Raw genomic sequence first — 16,107 nt, 5'->3', positions numbered from 1 at the left:
CAGCGCCACTTGCCAGCAGCACCAGGAGCACTCTAAGGGGGGATTTAAATGTTAAAGCACTCCCGGTGTCGCTTGCCAGCGGGCGGGGACACTTTAATGGACCATGGACCAACTGACCAGCCAAAAGTCCGTGGGGTCTGTGGAAAACAGGCGTTCCGTGACCCGCCAGTTTGCGAACCGGCCAAACTGACGAAGCAGCCTAGTCTGTGTTAAATTTTGGTCCGTTTTCCAGTCCATGTCCACCTCTAGTTTGGAAAGTGAATAATTCTCCTTTGCATGTGTATATGAAAGGAACATACAGTGGGCCTTGACAAAGCTATTATAATCCTCACTTTGCTTTTTTGCAGAGCTCAATTTCTATTGAAGTTAGCGGAACATTTTCAAAATATTCATATTACTGCTGGTGTATCAAATTGTCTAATGTGAATTAGATAACATATATCGGTTTGTTTATGGATGTTCACCTGCAGATGTTAAGATCAAGCACAGAAGTAAACATCTATTTCACAATATATATGTAGCACATGTGTATGTAGCACGTATGTTTGAAAGTTCTTATACTGTGTTTAATGTTGGTGTCTTCTATAGCGATAATCGTGGAAAATTTCTCACTATTTTACTCTACGGAAGAGGATCAGCTCTTAAGTTATAATGATCTTAGGCATTTTCAAATTATATGGAACATGGTTGATGACAAAAGAGAGGTAAGAGATATCGTCATAATTCCATTTGAGTTAGTTGCCAGAAAGCATATGCAGTTTTCCAATTACCTGCAGTAACTGAAAACTAGTTCCCCTTTCCTATGAATGGCCAGTGGTGCAGTTTGCTTATGACATTTCTTTTCAATATGTATGCTCAAGCTAAATCTAAGTTCAAAAGCCTTGAATATGCTTGCAATGACTTAAGTTTTGGATGTATTGGTAGATTATTAGAGAAATCTTAAGCCAGTCTATTTTGAAATATGTTCCATGTTATTCAATGGGACGTAATTCCCAGGAAAGTCTCCTTAGGACTGTATCCTGTATCTTCCTGTACAGAAGATCTACCGAACATCTACCGAAATAGAATCTCTTAATAAGTATCCATAATTTCAAAGCTGTTATTTCTCCCTAGGGTGTGATTCCTACTTTCCGGGTGAAGTTTTTGCTGAGGTTGCTGCGAGGGAGGCTGGAAGTTGACCTGGACAAGGACAAGCTTTTGTTCAAGCACATGTGCTATGAAATGGAGAGGCTCCATAATGGCGGAGACGTAACATTTCATGATGTGCTGAGGTACACTGGGAAGCACACGGACATTTGGAGCACAGTCCTAAGCAGATTTACCCCCTTCCTAGCCCATTGACTTCAATTGATTTAGAAGCATATAACTATGCTTAGGATTGCACTGTTCATCTCCCTAAATTACTGATGGCTTTCTAGCCACTATTGAATATAAATTACAAAACAGTGTAACAATACAAATTTGTTTTTAGGGATTATAATTTATTTTTTATGTAGGATCATAGAAAATTTTAATAAAAACTAAATTAACATTCTTTCCCCAATATACATCTACACAGAGCCAGTTCCCATTACTCCATTCATCAAAAGAATCTGTAACTGTTTCTGGTTGTGTGGACTTGATTAGCAGTGCCATCCTAAGGGAAATTATACCTTTCTATGACCATTGACTTCTGTGGACTTAGAAGGGTGTAACTTTGCTTCTGTCAGCAGAGACAGATGCGAACTTCAATTGTATGTGTAAAGTGCCATCAAGTCACAGCCACTGTATGGCAACCCCTCAAAAGGTTTTCAAGGCAGGAGACAAATTGTCTCCTGTGTGTAGTGGCCCTGGACTTCCTTGGTGGTCTTCCAGCCCTGCTTCACTTCCAAGATCTGATGAGATTAGCTTAGCCTGGGCTATCCAGGTTAGGTTTTTTAAAAAATCATTTATAACCCACCTTTCTCCCCAGTGAGGACCTAAAGTGGCTTACCTCATTCTGTTCTCCTCCATTTTATCCTCACAACAAACCTGTGAAGTATGTTAGGCTGGGTGTGTGCAACTTGCCCAAGGTCACCCATCATGCTGCCACAGCAGAGTAGAGATTTTAACCTGGATCTCCCAGATCCTAGTCAGATACTCTAACTGATACACAACACGCGGTGTCTAAATAAATAAAAAGCCAAACATCCCAATCCTGAGTGGTTCTGTGCTTGTGATCAAGGGAGGGGTGGAAGGGAGTACCTGGACTCACTAGTCTCTCCCTTTCCCCATGAAAAAGGTTATTAGCTTTGTCCAGGGGTCATTTCGTAGAAAAAGAGCTGGAGGAACTCATTAGCATATGCCACACCTCTTAACATCACCAGAAGTGTGTCATTAGCATGACTGATTTGCATATGCCACACCCCCTGACATCACCTATCCTGGCTGTTTTGGACCCAATCCTGGCCATTCAGGGCCGAAATTGGGCTCAAAATGGCAAAAAGGGGCCCTAAATGACTGAAAGTGGCCATTTTGGGCCCTTTTAGGCCTGGTTTGGGGCCGAAACGGCCCAGATCGGGTCAGTGCTGGGCAGGGGATTGTTCCCCCACTCGGCACTGATCCAATCCAGGCTGTTTTGGCCTGAATCCAGGCCGAGATGGGCCCCAAATGGCTGAAAGTCAGGTGGGCGGGGCCACCTGACATGTGACCTATTTGGAGAACTGCCGGAACTGCGTTCCTGCGCATTCCCGCTCGAAATGAGACCTGGCTTTGTCAGAGGAGACAGTATTGACCACATTTTTAAAGGCATCCATACTTTACTCCGTGAGTTATTAAATTGTGGGATTCACTGGAAGCACAGATGGCTAAAAATACAGATGGCTCTAAAAGGGGATTAGACAGGTTTGTGGCGGTTCATCAATGACTCCTGGCCATGGTGACTAAGGGGAAACTCTACATTCAGAGGTAATAAACTTTGGAATGCCAGTGGTAGGAGGCCATACTATGGAAGATCATAGTCCCTGTTTGAGAAGTTAGTTGGCTGCTGTGTGAAATAGGATGCTTGGCTAGATGGATCACTAGTCTGAACCCACAGGGCTACTCTTAAGTTCTTATTGCACTGTTACCTTAGTGATTGTTAGCTGTTTTGCAGATCCTGTTAGGAATGGCAAAAGGGAAGTATTTTTCTGTTATAAAATATTTAAATAAATACTAGTATGACCACCCATGCAGGTTGTGGACTGGTGTACTCATTTCATAATAACCATTAGATTTATTAATATGCAGAAAGCTTTTTTTTTTGGCTGTTTTTTAAGATGGAGGTTACTATAATTTCTTAGCTACCTTTCACTTCTAATTTTCAGGAGACCCGATGGAATAAGTTTTAACTAACCCCAAGGGCATCCGGTGATGTCTTAAAGAGCAAGACGATCTGTTTTCCAAATGAATCGTTGTTTGCGTTTTACAAATAGGATTGAAGTAACCTCACTATTATTATTCTTATACATGTGTATATTTCTTCTAGCATGCTCTCATATAGGTCAGTTGATATCAGGAAAAGTCTTCAGCTGGAAGAACTGCTTGCAAGGGAGCAACTGGAGTATACGATAGAAGAAGAGGTTGCCAAACAGACCATACGTATGTGGTTGAAGAAGTGCTTGAAACGCATTAGAGCCGTAAGTTTAATAATGTTAGTCATAGAAAAAGTCAAGGGTGAAACCTTAACTTTTATCACTCGTCTCTGTTGCTACATTCCCCCTTCTCAATACGTTTGGGGAAATATTATTAAGCAACAAAGTGCTTATTTCAGAATTTTTTTCTGCTTTTTAGGTGCAGGTTTGTATGTGTGTTTATTTTTTTTACTGGTGCTATTTTCTGAGAGATGTTTTAATGTTTATGATTTGTTAGGAGGAAATACTGCTATTGTATTGAAAACTGAAATTTGGCTTGAGTAAATTGATATTCATTTAAATTCTAAACATCCCTCACATGAGCGAGAATGATGATTTTCTACAAGTGTCCTCTATGTGAAGTACTAGAATAAATCTAAAAAGGGAACGTCGACTTTAAAACTTATTCCCTGATATTTAAGGTGCTTCTGAACTCGGATCTTGATATTCAGTGAGGCTGACCATACAAATGTTGCTTTAAAGAACAGTAATCAACATTAACATAACCCCCTCCCCAATTTTTGTAGTCATGTTACAGTTTTGTATTCATTTACGTTGAAAACCTTCTACTTGGAAAGTTGGTGATGTGTTGAAATTTATAGGAGGGAAGAGGGAAAGGAGAAGATTTTCTTTGGGTTTTGGATGGATTCCAGTACTTCCCATAGAAGACACATAGAAATTTTCATCTTTCTAGTTCATGTGGTGGATATAATTTAAATATACTCCTTTAAGTATACAATGTCATGATACATAGAAACCATGGCTGAATCCACACACCCGCAGAGCGTCCCGGAGTTGCGCTAAATGTTCGCTAAACACCCAGAAGTGTAGCGTCTTTCTAGCACGATTAGACGCTACACTTCCGGGTGTTTAGCGGACATTTAGCGCAACGCGGGGACGCTCCACGGGTGTGTGGATTCAGCCCATGTAACAATGTAACATGAAACTGCACTTCATAGTTTTTTAGAAGAGTCCATATTATTATATTGTTAATCTTATATAGTATCTAATTTAAAAGCCACTAAAAGTAATTTACTTTAATAGCCTGTGGATGAGCTCTATAAATATTTATTTCTTTTAAATGATCATTTTCTTTAATTGTCACTTTGGCTGGTCTCATAAGGTAGATTTAATTTTAAATTCAATGGTATATATATACAGCTTTAAAGCTAAAAGATAAACACTGCCTTTTCCCCTACCACTGCTAATAGGAGTTCAAGGGGAGAGGGTGATTTCTCTCAGATAAGAGGAATGAGGCATGGTTTCTTTTAAAGAAAATTAAATGTGTCTGGAAATTGGATCACTGTTCTTCAAAATCCCATCTGTTTTCCCCCTTTTACAAAGAAAAAAATGTGAAAAAATGTGAAAATCAGAAACAAAGCTAAATTTTTGAAGAATACCTTTTAAAGACATGGAATGGTTATTTTGTATTTTTATAGAAACAGCAACAGTCATGCAGTATTATCCATAGTCTTCGAGAGAGTCAACAGCAAGAGCTTAGCCGGTTCCTAAATCCACCAAGCATTGAGACAACACAACCAAGCGAAGATATGAATGCTAACAATCAAGATAATGCACAACCTGAGGTAAAGTCCTTTTTCTGACGTTCAGGCATAAACCAGAATTTTCAGTTAGAAAGGCTAAAATTTTTAATTTCTCTGGGCTCTTCAATATGTGTTTCTACACTCTAGCTTCAGGTCCAGCAAAACTACTTCATGAGCCCACTGTAACCAATGTGAGAGTGACTGAGAGCGGGACCACAAGTGACGCCTGACACAGGTTGGACACTAGACTGCATCCTGGTCTTGCAGCTTGACTCTCTGACTGCTGTCCAGTGGACTTTTCAACTGTCACTTGTCCAACATTCCACCAAGCTGCCTACATTTCCCATCAAAACTTGAGGGAAGCTGGCAAGTGTCCAACCTGTGTCAGGCGTCACTTGTGGTCCCGCTCTGAGAGTCAAATTGCATAATGTTCTAGAAATAAGAGTGTTTACTGTGTTTACTGTGATTAGCATTATATACATTAATATTATGCTTATGTTTAATAGAATATTTTTGTGATTCAAAACCAACAAAATAAGAGCCAGTAAGGAAAAGATCTTGCTTGCTCATTGTGCCTCTTTAAAGGCTCATTAATTTAAGGAGCTATATATCTTGGAGCTATATTAATGAATTTTATCTCTTTTTTGCTCTATTCAGACAAGTAGTCAACAGCAGCTCCTTAGTCCAACACTTTCAGACAGAGGTGGGTATCGACAAGACTCTACTGACGCCGGTAAACCTCAACGGAAGTTTGGACAATGGCGTTTGCCTTCAGGTAGGTGAAGGTTATCATCAGATAGCAAGATGGGACCTCCAACTGGATGTGGCAGTTGGAATGGGAAACTCTGTTTAAGGATGGTTTATTATTACAAGAAGGATGAAGATGTACACCCCCTAGGGGAGAGGCCTTTCTGCCACCCCTTCATTAGAACACTCTGCATAACTCTACAGCATTTCATATTTTTCTGATGAATCCACAGACTTCTTTTCGATTGGCGAGGATTCCAGAGCATGTTCTTGGTACATACGAAGTTCTGTACCTACTATGCATATCTGATGACCCATGCAAACATTCGATTTTTAAAATTTAGCAGATCTCCAAGAACTGCCTTCCTCCCTCATGGGCATATCCTGGGCAGACCCTTGTTCCTAGATTGTGCAGCAAGCTGTGTATGATCCACAGCAGGAGTGCTGCAAATGAGTTCAGCAGATGAACTTTAATCATTGAAACTGACGACTGTAATATTTCTGGATCTGCAGATAAAGACTTAACAAAATGAGGAATGGCTTAAAATAACTTTAATTTGAACATCAAAGAGTGCCATCTTAAACAAAGTTACCCCATTCTAAGCCCATTGACTTGAAAGGACTAAAAGTGGTGCAATTCTATTTAAGATGGCAGTGTGAAGCATATTGTAAAGTATTATCTAAGTCTTCTTCTGGAATAATCTAAGGTCATATGATCTTAGGGCAACTAACAATTCCCTAATGCTATTAAAGATTTGGGAATGTCTCTAAATTATAGATCCTGTCACCATAATGATCATTAATAGAAACTATAAACAGTCATTGGAAATCAATAAAGAAACCAATATGAGGATTTGTTACTCGGTTTCTGCAAACTGTAGAACATTATGGTTGCTTTCACATGGTGTTCTTGTTCCATGTCCATCCATCCCCCCAACTGCAACAGTTTTTATTTTGAATTCTGCAGGATTTCATCATGCTTCTGCTAACCTTTGGGGTTATCTTACAGCAGTTTCCCCCAATCGTTATTTGTACTGAAAGAGGGTTTGGTGAAAGTATGGACAGAAAGATGCTGATTTTTACACCTCCTCATCCACTTCTGGCACATTTTCCCTGTGCACGCAGTATTTCTTCACCACCATATCCCTTGGTGGGCTTTTTGCCTTTTTAATTATCAGTAGTAGATACTTTGGTATAGTAGATACATTGGTATAGTATAGGAGAGACTTAAAGGGAAAATACAGGAAATTACCCTGCATGAAAACAACCTATGACTCTACATAACTGATTAACAGCTATAAGTATCTTAGACTAAGCATGTGTTCCAGTGCTGTGTTGGCTACAGAAACAAGTATTTAGAGGACCTAGGTTGGTTGTGCTAAAAACAAGAGTTTATGGTTTACATAAATCCATTCATCTTTAAGGCATTTAAAATGTGACACTAGAAAAGGGTTTTTTTTTAAATCCAGTTTTAATACATATGTAAAACCTATATTCTACAATATAGATTAGATATTAAGGTCTGTTGGTTATATATATTGCAATTGAATGGTATGCTTCTCCTCTGATATTTTTGAGAGTTGGTTTAGTCTCATGCTTAGTTCTGTTTTTTAGCTAGAACAAGTCCCTGCCTAGTCAGTTCTGTTAGCTAGAAACTGCATGAGCTTCTTTGTTCTGAATCCATTTCCTTGCATCTCTGTATCTTGTTAATAAACAGATGTTGTTTTGAGCACATCCATCTCTGCTGTAGAAACCTGAGTAATCTAATCGTAACCAACAACTAAAAGGGAATACTACAGACATAAAATTTTTAATGTAGTACAGAAAGAAGAGAGCATTGTTGAAAGTAGCACAAAAATAGCACTTCAAGCACATTTAACGTCTCAAAGGTGTTTTGTTTCATTGAGTGAAACTTTTTCTTTAGTGTGAAAACATCCTTACGCTTAGAGTTAAAACATTAAGATAGTGGCTGAGTAAAACATTTATAGTAATAAGTATTGTTCTATTTAATTTCCTAGCTCCAAAGCCAATAAGCCATTCAGTGTCTTCAGTCAATTTACGGTTTGGTGGCCGCACAACGATGAAGTCTGTTGTGTGCAAGATGAATCCCATGTCAGATGTGGCTTCTTGTGGCTCAGAAGTCAAGAAGTGGTGGACAAGGCAGCTCACAGTGGAGAGTGACGAGAGTGGAGAGGACCTGCTCGAGATCTGATTGGGAAAAGATGCCCTTTGGAGTCACACTTATGCAATTGTAACTTTGGACTGAAATCCATTTCTTCTTGTTTTTAAATTGAAGATCTGGTTGACCTACCATTTATAAAAAGTCTTTGGACTCACTGTCCTTCAGCTTGATAAGATATTCTACTGATTTGATATCTTATCTATGTGATGATTATTCATGTCAAGAAAACTAACAGTGATTATGTTCACTGAAAAATGAAAAGTTTATGGCTCAAATCTTAAGTCATATGACTGATTTTGGACAATAGAGGCTGGTCCATTTGGGTGAATGGGGCAGTGCCCCACCAATTCAAGCTGCCCTCAGCTTCATCAGGCCTTAGTGTCCAGAGGGTGGCAGGCTATCAGTTCTATAGTCAGTCCTGTCTTTTTCTAAACTCAGCACTGCAAGCAAGCAAATTCCTCAACACAAATACAGAGTGCCCCCCCCCCTTACAGGCCCATCCACCTCGGTACTCAACCTGAGATCTGCAGTACTCAAATTCTTTTTTATCTCATAGACACCTCAGATTTAAAATTGGGTGTGTTGAGTAGTGTGTTTTAGGAAAGGGGGTGAGGATGTGGCAGAGTTTCTTTCTTGAACTGGATAATCCTACCGTTGCAAACAGTAGCAAAAGGAGAAGTTGCATCAGGTTGGCAACTGTGCGGTGTTAAGGAACTGTACAACAGTGCGTAAATGTTTTTAGTATCATTGCACAAAACCAGACCTTGTAGGTTACCATTGACCACTTTGCCTTCCACCCCACCAAAGCAGATCGGTACCAGCCACCGCTGATTCTTGGTTTTCTTTCTTCCAGCAGCCCTTTGAACCACATTGCAAGCTCCTTTTTGGATCTTTGTGGGGGAGCAGGATCTGTGAAACCGCTTTGTAGTACAGTGTGGCAAGAAGTTATTAGGAAAACCATTAAAAGCCACAGTTGATACACCCAAGCATTTCTAGACACTTAAAGAAAAGTATTGGCTTGATCTTGATATTTGGGAAATTTCACACAAAAATAATTTGTAATGAAGTGTCTATTTCTGTCCCAATGAGAATATTTGCCTGATACAAGAAAAAAAAATTAAAATGTTTTTGGTCCTCAGCTTATCCAGTACAGATATTGACAAACGTCGTGCAAGGACCTTAGGCAAGAAATCTCTTTTTTTAACTTAACTGTGATGCACATGTTCCATACTAGAATAGGTTTCTAGTATATGCCTCTGTGTTGACAACAATCACTTGTAAAGGCTGAGACAGAGAGCCAAGCTACAAGTGATGCCTTACACAGGTTGGACACTTGTCAGCTTACCTCAAGTTTTGATGGGAAATGTAGGCATCCTGGTTTTACAGCTTGGCTCTCCATTACAGCTGCAAGACCAGGATGCCTACATTTCCCATCAAAACTTGAGGGAAGCTGACAAATGTCCAACCTTTGTCAGGCATCACTTGTAGCTTGGCTAAGAGAAAACTGAGTGAGGCCTATATTCAACTTAACCGCAAGCAACTCTTTCTAAACAAGTGATTGGTGCTTTCAGAGCTAAACCTTTTGCCGTTCTGAAAGATGCATGTATGGACCTAATCCAGCAATTATTGCTGTGTGCAAAATCCTGGGTGCTTCATAGTGGTGTGCAGAGTTACTCTGACATATGTAATGCATCCAGGAAGTTTGCTTCTGCATTCAGTTGCCCTTGATGAAAGTAAATATCTTTAGTATCATTGCACAAAACCAATCTTATCGGTTGAATAATTCACTGTGTAAAAAAATCACCACTGTGTTCAATTTCTGAAGTACTTTAAGCGTGTAGTGTTGACATTTATGTTATGCCTTTATCAAGTTCCCTGTCCTTGTTTTCATTGCAGATGTCCTTATTTTTTAGGAATATGTGATACTAACTGTTGTGCTATGGGGAACGTGTTAGGAAAACAAGACACATTGCTGGTTTTAAAATACTGTTAGCCATGTTTGATGTGAATTCTGTTTTCTTCAAGACCCTATGAGTGTGCAGTTGCACTAATATCAAACAAGCTTTATTATGTAAGAGTTTATTACAGACATATTTTTCTGGTCTTTTCCCCTTGTTCTTTGGTGACCACTGAGGTCTAGCAGGTTCTATCCAGGACTCTTTCCTGGCTCAACTGGCCTGTCCTCTGGGTTTCCTGTGACCACTGAAGGTCCACAAGCCAGTCAAGGCCTACATCTGCCTCTGTCAACAGGAAAGAACACTTCTGAGATGATTCACTTAATAATTATTATTATATACTACCCTTCAGGACAACTTAACACCCACTCAGAGCAGTTTACAAATTGTGTTATTATTATCCTCACAGTAATCACCCTGTGAGGTTGGTGGGGCTGAGAGAGCTCCAAGAAGCTATGACTGACCCAAGGTCACCCAGCTGGTTTTAAGAAGAGTAGTGAGGAATCAAACCTGTTTCTCCAGATTAGAGTCCTTCCGCTCTTAACCACTACACCAAACTGGCTCTGAATGATACATTCAGAGCAGATTTGAAGATGTCAAGTCCTTAATGGAGAGTCAGAAGATGAATATCCTCCAACCAGTAACCTTTTACAACCTCTGAACTAGAAAAGAGTGTCCCAAGCAAACAGGATACACCTGCTAACAAAGAGTAATATCAACCCACTTTCCGAACTCTGTTTTTGCATTTGCCAAATTTGGTTACAAACAAATTTGTGGAGAGCTTCTTTTTACTACCTGTCTCCTCCCATACACAACTGCACTTATAAATTAAAAACCACACTGGTTTGTGAATATATAAAATGGATGGGTAAGAAGCCCTTCCCAAATTTGCAGCAGATTAAGTCTAATCTACTCCAAGATTAAGATTTACAAAAGGATGCAACTGGACAGTGCGCCAAAAGCTATTGATCATGCCAGGAGGTAGACATCTCTTGCGTGTGTCTGTTGGCAGAGCAGGATTCCTCTGTAGCATTAATGAGCAGCAGTCAATGTTAATGACTGCTGTTCAAGAAATATCAAGACCATGGCACAAGTTAGCAATGTAAGAGCTGGTTTAATTTATTTCAGTATCTCACATTTCAGCCATGTTATTTCTTCATTTTGTGTGATGGTGAAAGAACGGGGCCACTTCTCTGGCAATGTTAACGGACTAAACATAGGCCATGAATCCACGTTTCCATACAAATGGATGTTATGTAGCCAAACAGTGATGAATAACAGCCATCTTATTACTACTACAGTATTAAACAACGTACAAGGAAGGGGCAGGATTCTGATGCCTTCATACAAAACCGCAGAGCCTTTAGGGTTTTGTAGCTGCGTCCCAATCTTGACACCTTTGGGATGGGATCTTTGCCACCACCCTTATTTCCTATGGAAATTATGTTGTACTACCATAACACGGTGTGGGATCTTCTAAGAGGCTCACCAGAAACTTAATTCTTCATTAAAAATATTCATTTAAAAAACTGAACGTTGTCCATGTTCTCCCGAGAGCCTTGTGGGTAAAATACAAGCAACCCTGAGAGCTAGTTTTCCTTTTTTACTCATTCTTCTGTTAATGCAAAATTTGTTTAGACCAAAATAACAATTCCCATCAATTCAGAAAGTGTTTAATACCCCTTGGCTGCACTCATTATTTTGAATACTTTTGTCTTTACAGCATTACAATGTACCTGTGTCTCTTGTACATTTACAGTTTAGGTTAACATTCATGCTAGAAAGAAGTTTAAAAGTTCCTACAAGGTGTTTATTAAGTCTGTGCATTCTGTTGTTTAAACTATATTGCAGTAAAGGTCTACAGAAAATGTCATTCCCATCATTGTCAAGGACAGAATTTTGTCTTCTCTTTTGTGTCCATTTGAACTTCAGATTTTGTACCAAAACAACACCGAACAGTCAATAGGAGTGTTATTGGATTTATAAAAGATGTTTTCTTGAACTTTCAATAATGTGCTGAACTGCAGGACCTTTCTGAGCTGTTACTATGGCAAATGTTCTTTTTAAAACTCGGGCAAGCATTATCCTTTTTGCCTTATTGTCTCAATAAAAATCAGCTGCTTTCAGCAATTCTTTTTATGGTCCAACTTCCATTCGCATGGCATTTGCTGTTCAGGATTCTCACGTGTTCTATGCAGTGCTTATATTTCACACAAACTATCAGCTGTTCTCAGCTACGTACCTTAAGGCACATGAAATGTTATTTATTCTGTTGGCCATTGGATCCTGAGAGTGGTGCTCGGACTGGCATACTTGATCAAGTGGAGAGCAAGTGAATGGCAAGTGAACAGGGAGGAATACACGCGAGTCTGTTCACTTGCCGTGCAAGTTAATTCATCGCTTGTAGCTTGGCTCTGTGTGAAGGAACAGCTGTCTTGAGCCTACAGGCTGCTTAGGGTTGCCAGGTCCCCTTACCCTCCCAGCAAGTAGATCCCTTTGCCGATCCCTCATGCTCACAAGGTGCCCATGCGCTCCTGGAGCAGCACGATGAAGTCGCTTCCAAGAATAACATCATTGCACCCGTAGGGGGCACGCCCACCGCTCACTGGCCCGGGAGGCTTTTTGCCTCCCAGGCCTATTCCCTGGGGGCTCCCCCCACACCATTCAGGTGAGTGCTGGCAGAGGTCAGAGACTGGGAGCAGGAAATCCCCCACCCCCACCAGGAGAGTGGCAGCCCTTAGATTGCTCCATTCCTCAGCCTTAGGCCTAGGATTATAGCGGCTGCCATTAACACTTCGGAATGGATTCTGATCCAAGAAACTTTTTTTGCTTCATTTTTAACTACTAGTACCTCGTTTACAGTAAAACAAGAGAAATGAGAAGACTTAAAGCTTTGATTTAATGAGTATATTAATCAACTAATGCCTTAGTTGATTAATTGGTGAGGCTTTGAAGCTTCCATTAACTCCACAGGAACAGCTCTAGTGTTGTTTTTTAAACTGGCATTCCTTTTTTGACTATTTTGGTACCAGTGTGTTACTTTAATAGGGAAGGATAAAAATTATATTTATTTATTTATTTTATTCGGCTCATACCCCACCCTTCCTGCAAGCGGGCTCAGGGCGGCTTCCAACAAAATATGCAGTTAAAAGATTCAGTAAAAACATTATAATCACTTGACCCAAATAACATCAGAAAAGTCCAGGCACCACTGAGCAAATCAGGCTACTGCAAAGTCACCATAAACCATGTGCACTGCCATGATCCAGGGCAGCTGCAAAAGGAGGGCATGGCAGTCAGAAGGGGAACAGAATCTGAGAGGTCATTTTTGTTTAAAGGTGAAGGTAGTCCCTTGTGCAAGCACCAAGTCATTACTGACCCATGGGGGGACCTCACATCACGAGGTTTTCTTGGCAGATTTTTTACAGGGTGGTTTGCCATTGCCTTCCCCAGTCATCTACACTTTACCCCCAGGAGACTGGGTACTCCTTTTACCAACCTCGGAAGGATGGAAGGCTGAGTCAACCTTGAGCTGGCTACCTGAACCCGGCTTCCACCAGGATCGAACTCAGCTTGGGCTGCAGTATTGCAGCTTACCACTCTGTGTCATGGACTGCAAAGGATAATTATTATTTGATTTTGATAACAGCCACAGATATTTATTTCACTTCAATCAATCAATGGAAGGGCAGGAGATAAATACTAAAAATTCTTTAATTTACAGCCCCTGCTTGTAATTATCAGGAGAATGATGAGTGCTAACAGTGCAGCACTGCTTTTGAATTTTGTTGTTTCCTGCCTAGATTGCTCTTCTGCCCCCCTTCGGGGGGGGGGGAGTTGGGAGTACTTTCAACTGTCCAAAGGCACCCCTGAATATTTTGCAGCACCAACCACCTGGCACAGACTGACACAAACAGTACCAAATTGCAAATAAGGATGTGAAGGTCAGAAAACGGCCATCTGGTCAGGTCATAATCTTTCATAGGATTCCTAAACCCAGCAATCAATTCTAAGGTCCCCACCAGCTCTTTGGTGTGTGGTTTTGCTGCCAATTCCTGACTCTGAGCAGGGGGAGGTGTAGTTTCAGCTGATGGATGGAAAGGAGAAAGTCAGCTGTTATGGCCTCTCTTGTCTCTGTGCTACAACCATCTGTCCACATCTGCTGCAAAGCAGAGCTGGAACAGTCTAATCCACAGCAGGTTGGGAGGGGGGAAATTAGGAGATTGCAAGAGTTCCTTTGTGGACAGATCCTGCACCTGCCATCTGCCTTGCATCTATTCAAGGCGCAAGAGGCCCCCACCTGGCTCAGGAGTTTGGCAGCCCAACACACTGTGCCTTCTAATTCTTCCCCAAACATCGTTCAAGCTATTTGATCAGGGAGGGAAAAATCATGCTGACTTGTCTTTTGCAGCCATCCAGATGTTCTCTTTAACAAAAACCTCATGGATTTAGAGGTAAAAAGAAATCATAGAGTAATTCCTTCCCTAATTTGAATGCCGTAGCTTAAAGATCCATGCATACATACAGATCATTGGCAGAAAATTCTTCATCTTGCATTATTCAGCCTTTGCATAGCAAAAGGAGGCTTGCTAGAATTCAATTAACATCCCTCTTAACCTCAAGGCCTTGGCAGTCACAGCCTAGGTACACTTATAATCCTATATTCTCACTGAAATACTTTTGAGGAACCAAGATTTTAACCTATAACCTATTATTTAGCATAGTTAAGACTTCTCCCTCTACCCTGACCCTTCTCCTGAGTAGACATAAAGGCCTGTGGAAAGCAATAGAAAAACTAGTAGGGGAAAAACCAGGCCCAGTTGTGTGGTGGGGAACCCACAAGTGGGCACCTCGCTTTCCTCCTGTGTTCCCCTGCCCATACTATTTTCTCTTTCCTCCCAGCAGCCCCTATATCGCAACTTTATCTGCTTCCTTTTCCCCACCCACTCACCAACCAACATTTTATCTGCCCCTTCATCTTCAGCTATATTGATTATTTTCTTTATTTATACCTTGCCTTTCTTCACAATGGGAGCTCAGAGCAGCTTACGTCATTCTCCTCTCCATTATTTTATCCTCACAATATTCTGAGGTAGGCTGAGAATATGTAACAGGCCAAGGTCAGCCAATGAGCTTCCGTTACAGAGCGGTGATTCAAATGTGGGTCTGTCAGATCCTAGTCTAAAACTCTAACCACTACACCACAGTGGCTTTCACGGAGTGGCTGCCGTGGAACAATATCAAGCAGCTAGTCCTCAGAGAATCGTTTATGTCACATGGTATCATGTTGCCCAGTGGTTGCTGCCATGCAGGGCCCCAATGGGTCCTCCCTCAAAGGCCAAAATAACCCTGAAAACCCTGCTTCTCCCTGCCTTTTACTGACAGAAAGGAAAACTTGAAAGCTGGCAATACTGTTGTGAGTAAAAGGCTGCTTAATGATGGGATGAAGGCAGAGAAACTGGATGAGTTGATGTCAGTTTTCACTGTGGAAAATCTGGGGTATGTGGTATTCCCTCACCGGAGCATCTGTTTTCAGCAACGGTATGAGGAGTGAAATTCTAGAACTGCTGGACAAATTAAGAACTAGTCAGTCTCTGGATCCAGATGATACATACTTGAAGGGTCTTACGAAACTCAAATAGGATACTGTTGATCTTCTGTAACTTATATTGTTGAAGGCTTTCACTGCTAGAGAACATTAGTTGTAGATTTTCCGGGCTGTATGGCCATGGTCTTGGCATTGTAGTTCCTGATGTTTCGCCAGCAGCTATGACTGGCATCTTCAGAGGTATAGCACTGAAAGACTCGGTGCTACACCTCTGAAGATGCCAGTCACAGCTGCTGGCGAAACATCAGGAACTACAATGCCAAGACCACAGCCATACAGCCCAGAAAATCTACAACAACTAACATATGTAACTTGCTGCTAAAATTGGCCTCTGCACCACCAAGTAGTAACTTCTTTCTGTCTTTAATGCTAGAGCTCAGAATTGATATGCCACCCCCTCCATTGACCAGCTTGACACCATAGATAGTTTAAAAATGGGATT

The 16,107-nt window shown here is 40.9% G+C and overlaps 1 protein-coding gene across 2 annotated transcripts in view; it reads left to right on the top strand.

Annotated features, from left to right (window-relative positions):
* Positions 1 to 8,222, top strand: part of NALCN (sodium leak channel, non-selective) — a 258,283-nt gene extending 250,061 nt beyond the window's left edge. For both annotated transcript variants that reach the window (XM_054974072.1, XM_054974070.1), the window contains 6 exons: positions 589 to 704; positions 1,114 to 1,271; positions 3,485 to 3,635; positions 5,069 to 5,215; positions 5,831 to 5,948; positions 7,939 to 8,222. In XM_054974072.1, coding sequence (XP_054830047.1) covers positions 589 to 704; positions 1,114 to 1,271; positions 3,485 to 3,635; positions 5,069 to 5,215; positions 5,831 to 5,948; positions 7,939 to 8,132 — 884 coding nt within the window. In that variant the 3' untranslated portion in view covers positions 8,133 to 8,222. The remainder of the gene's footprint in view (positions 1 to 588; positions 705 to 1,113; positions 1,272 to 3,484; positions 3,636 to 5,068; positions 5,216 to 5,830; positions 5,949 to 7,938) is intronic.
* Positions 8,223 to 16,107: the final 7,885 nt, after the last annotated feature.

This window comes from Eublepharis macularius, chromosome 3, assembly GCF_028583425.1.
Source record: "Eublepharis macularius isolate TG4126 chromosome 3, MPM_Emac_v1.0, whole genome shotgun sequence".
Lineage (NCBI taxonomy): Eukaryota > Metazoa > Chordata > Lepidosauria > Squamata > Eublepharidae > Eublepharis > Eublepharis macularius.
This window is presented reverse-complemented; position numbering and strand designations above follow the sequence as displayed.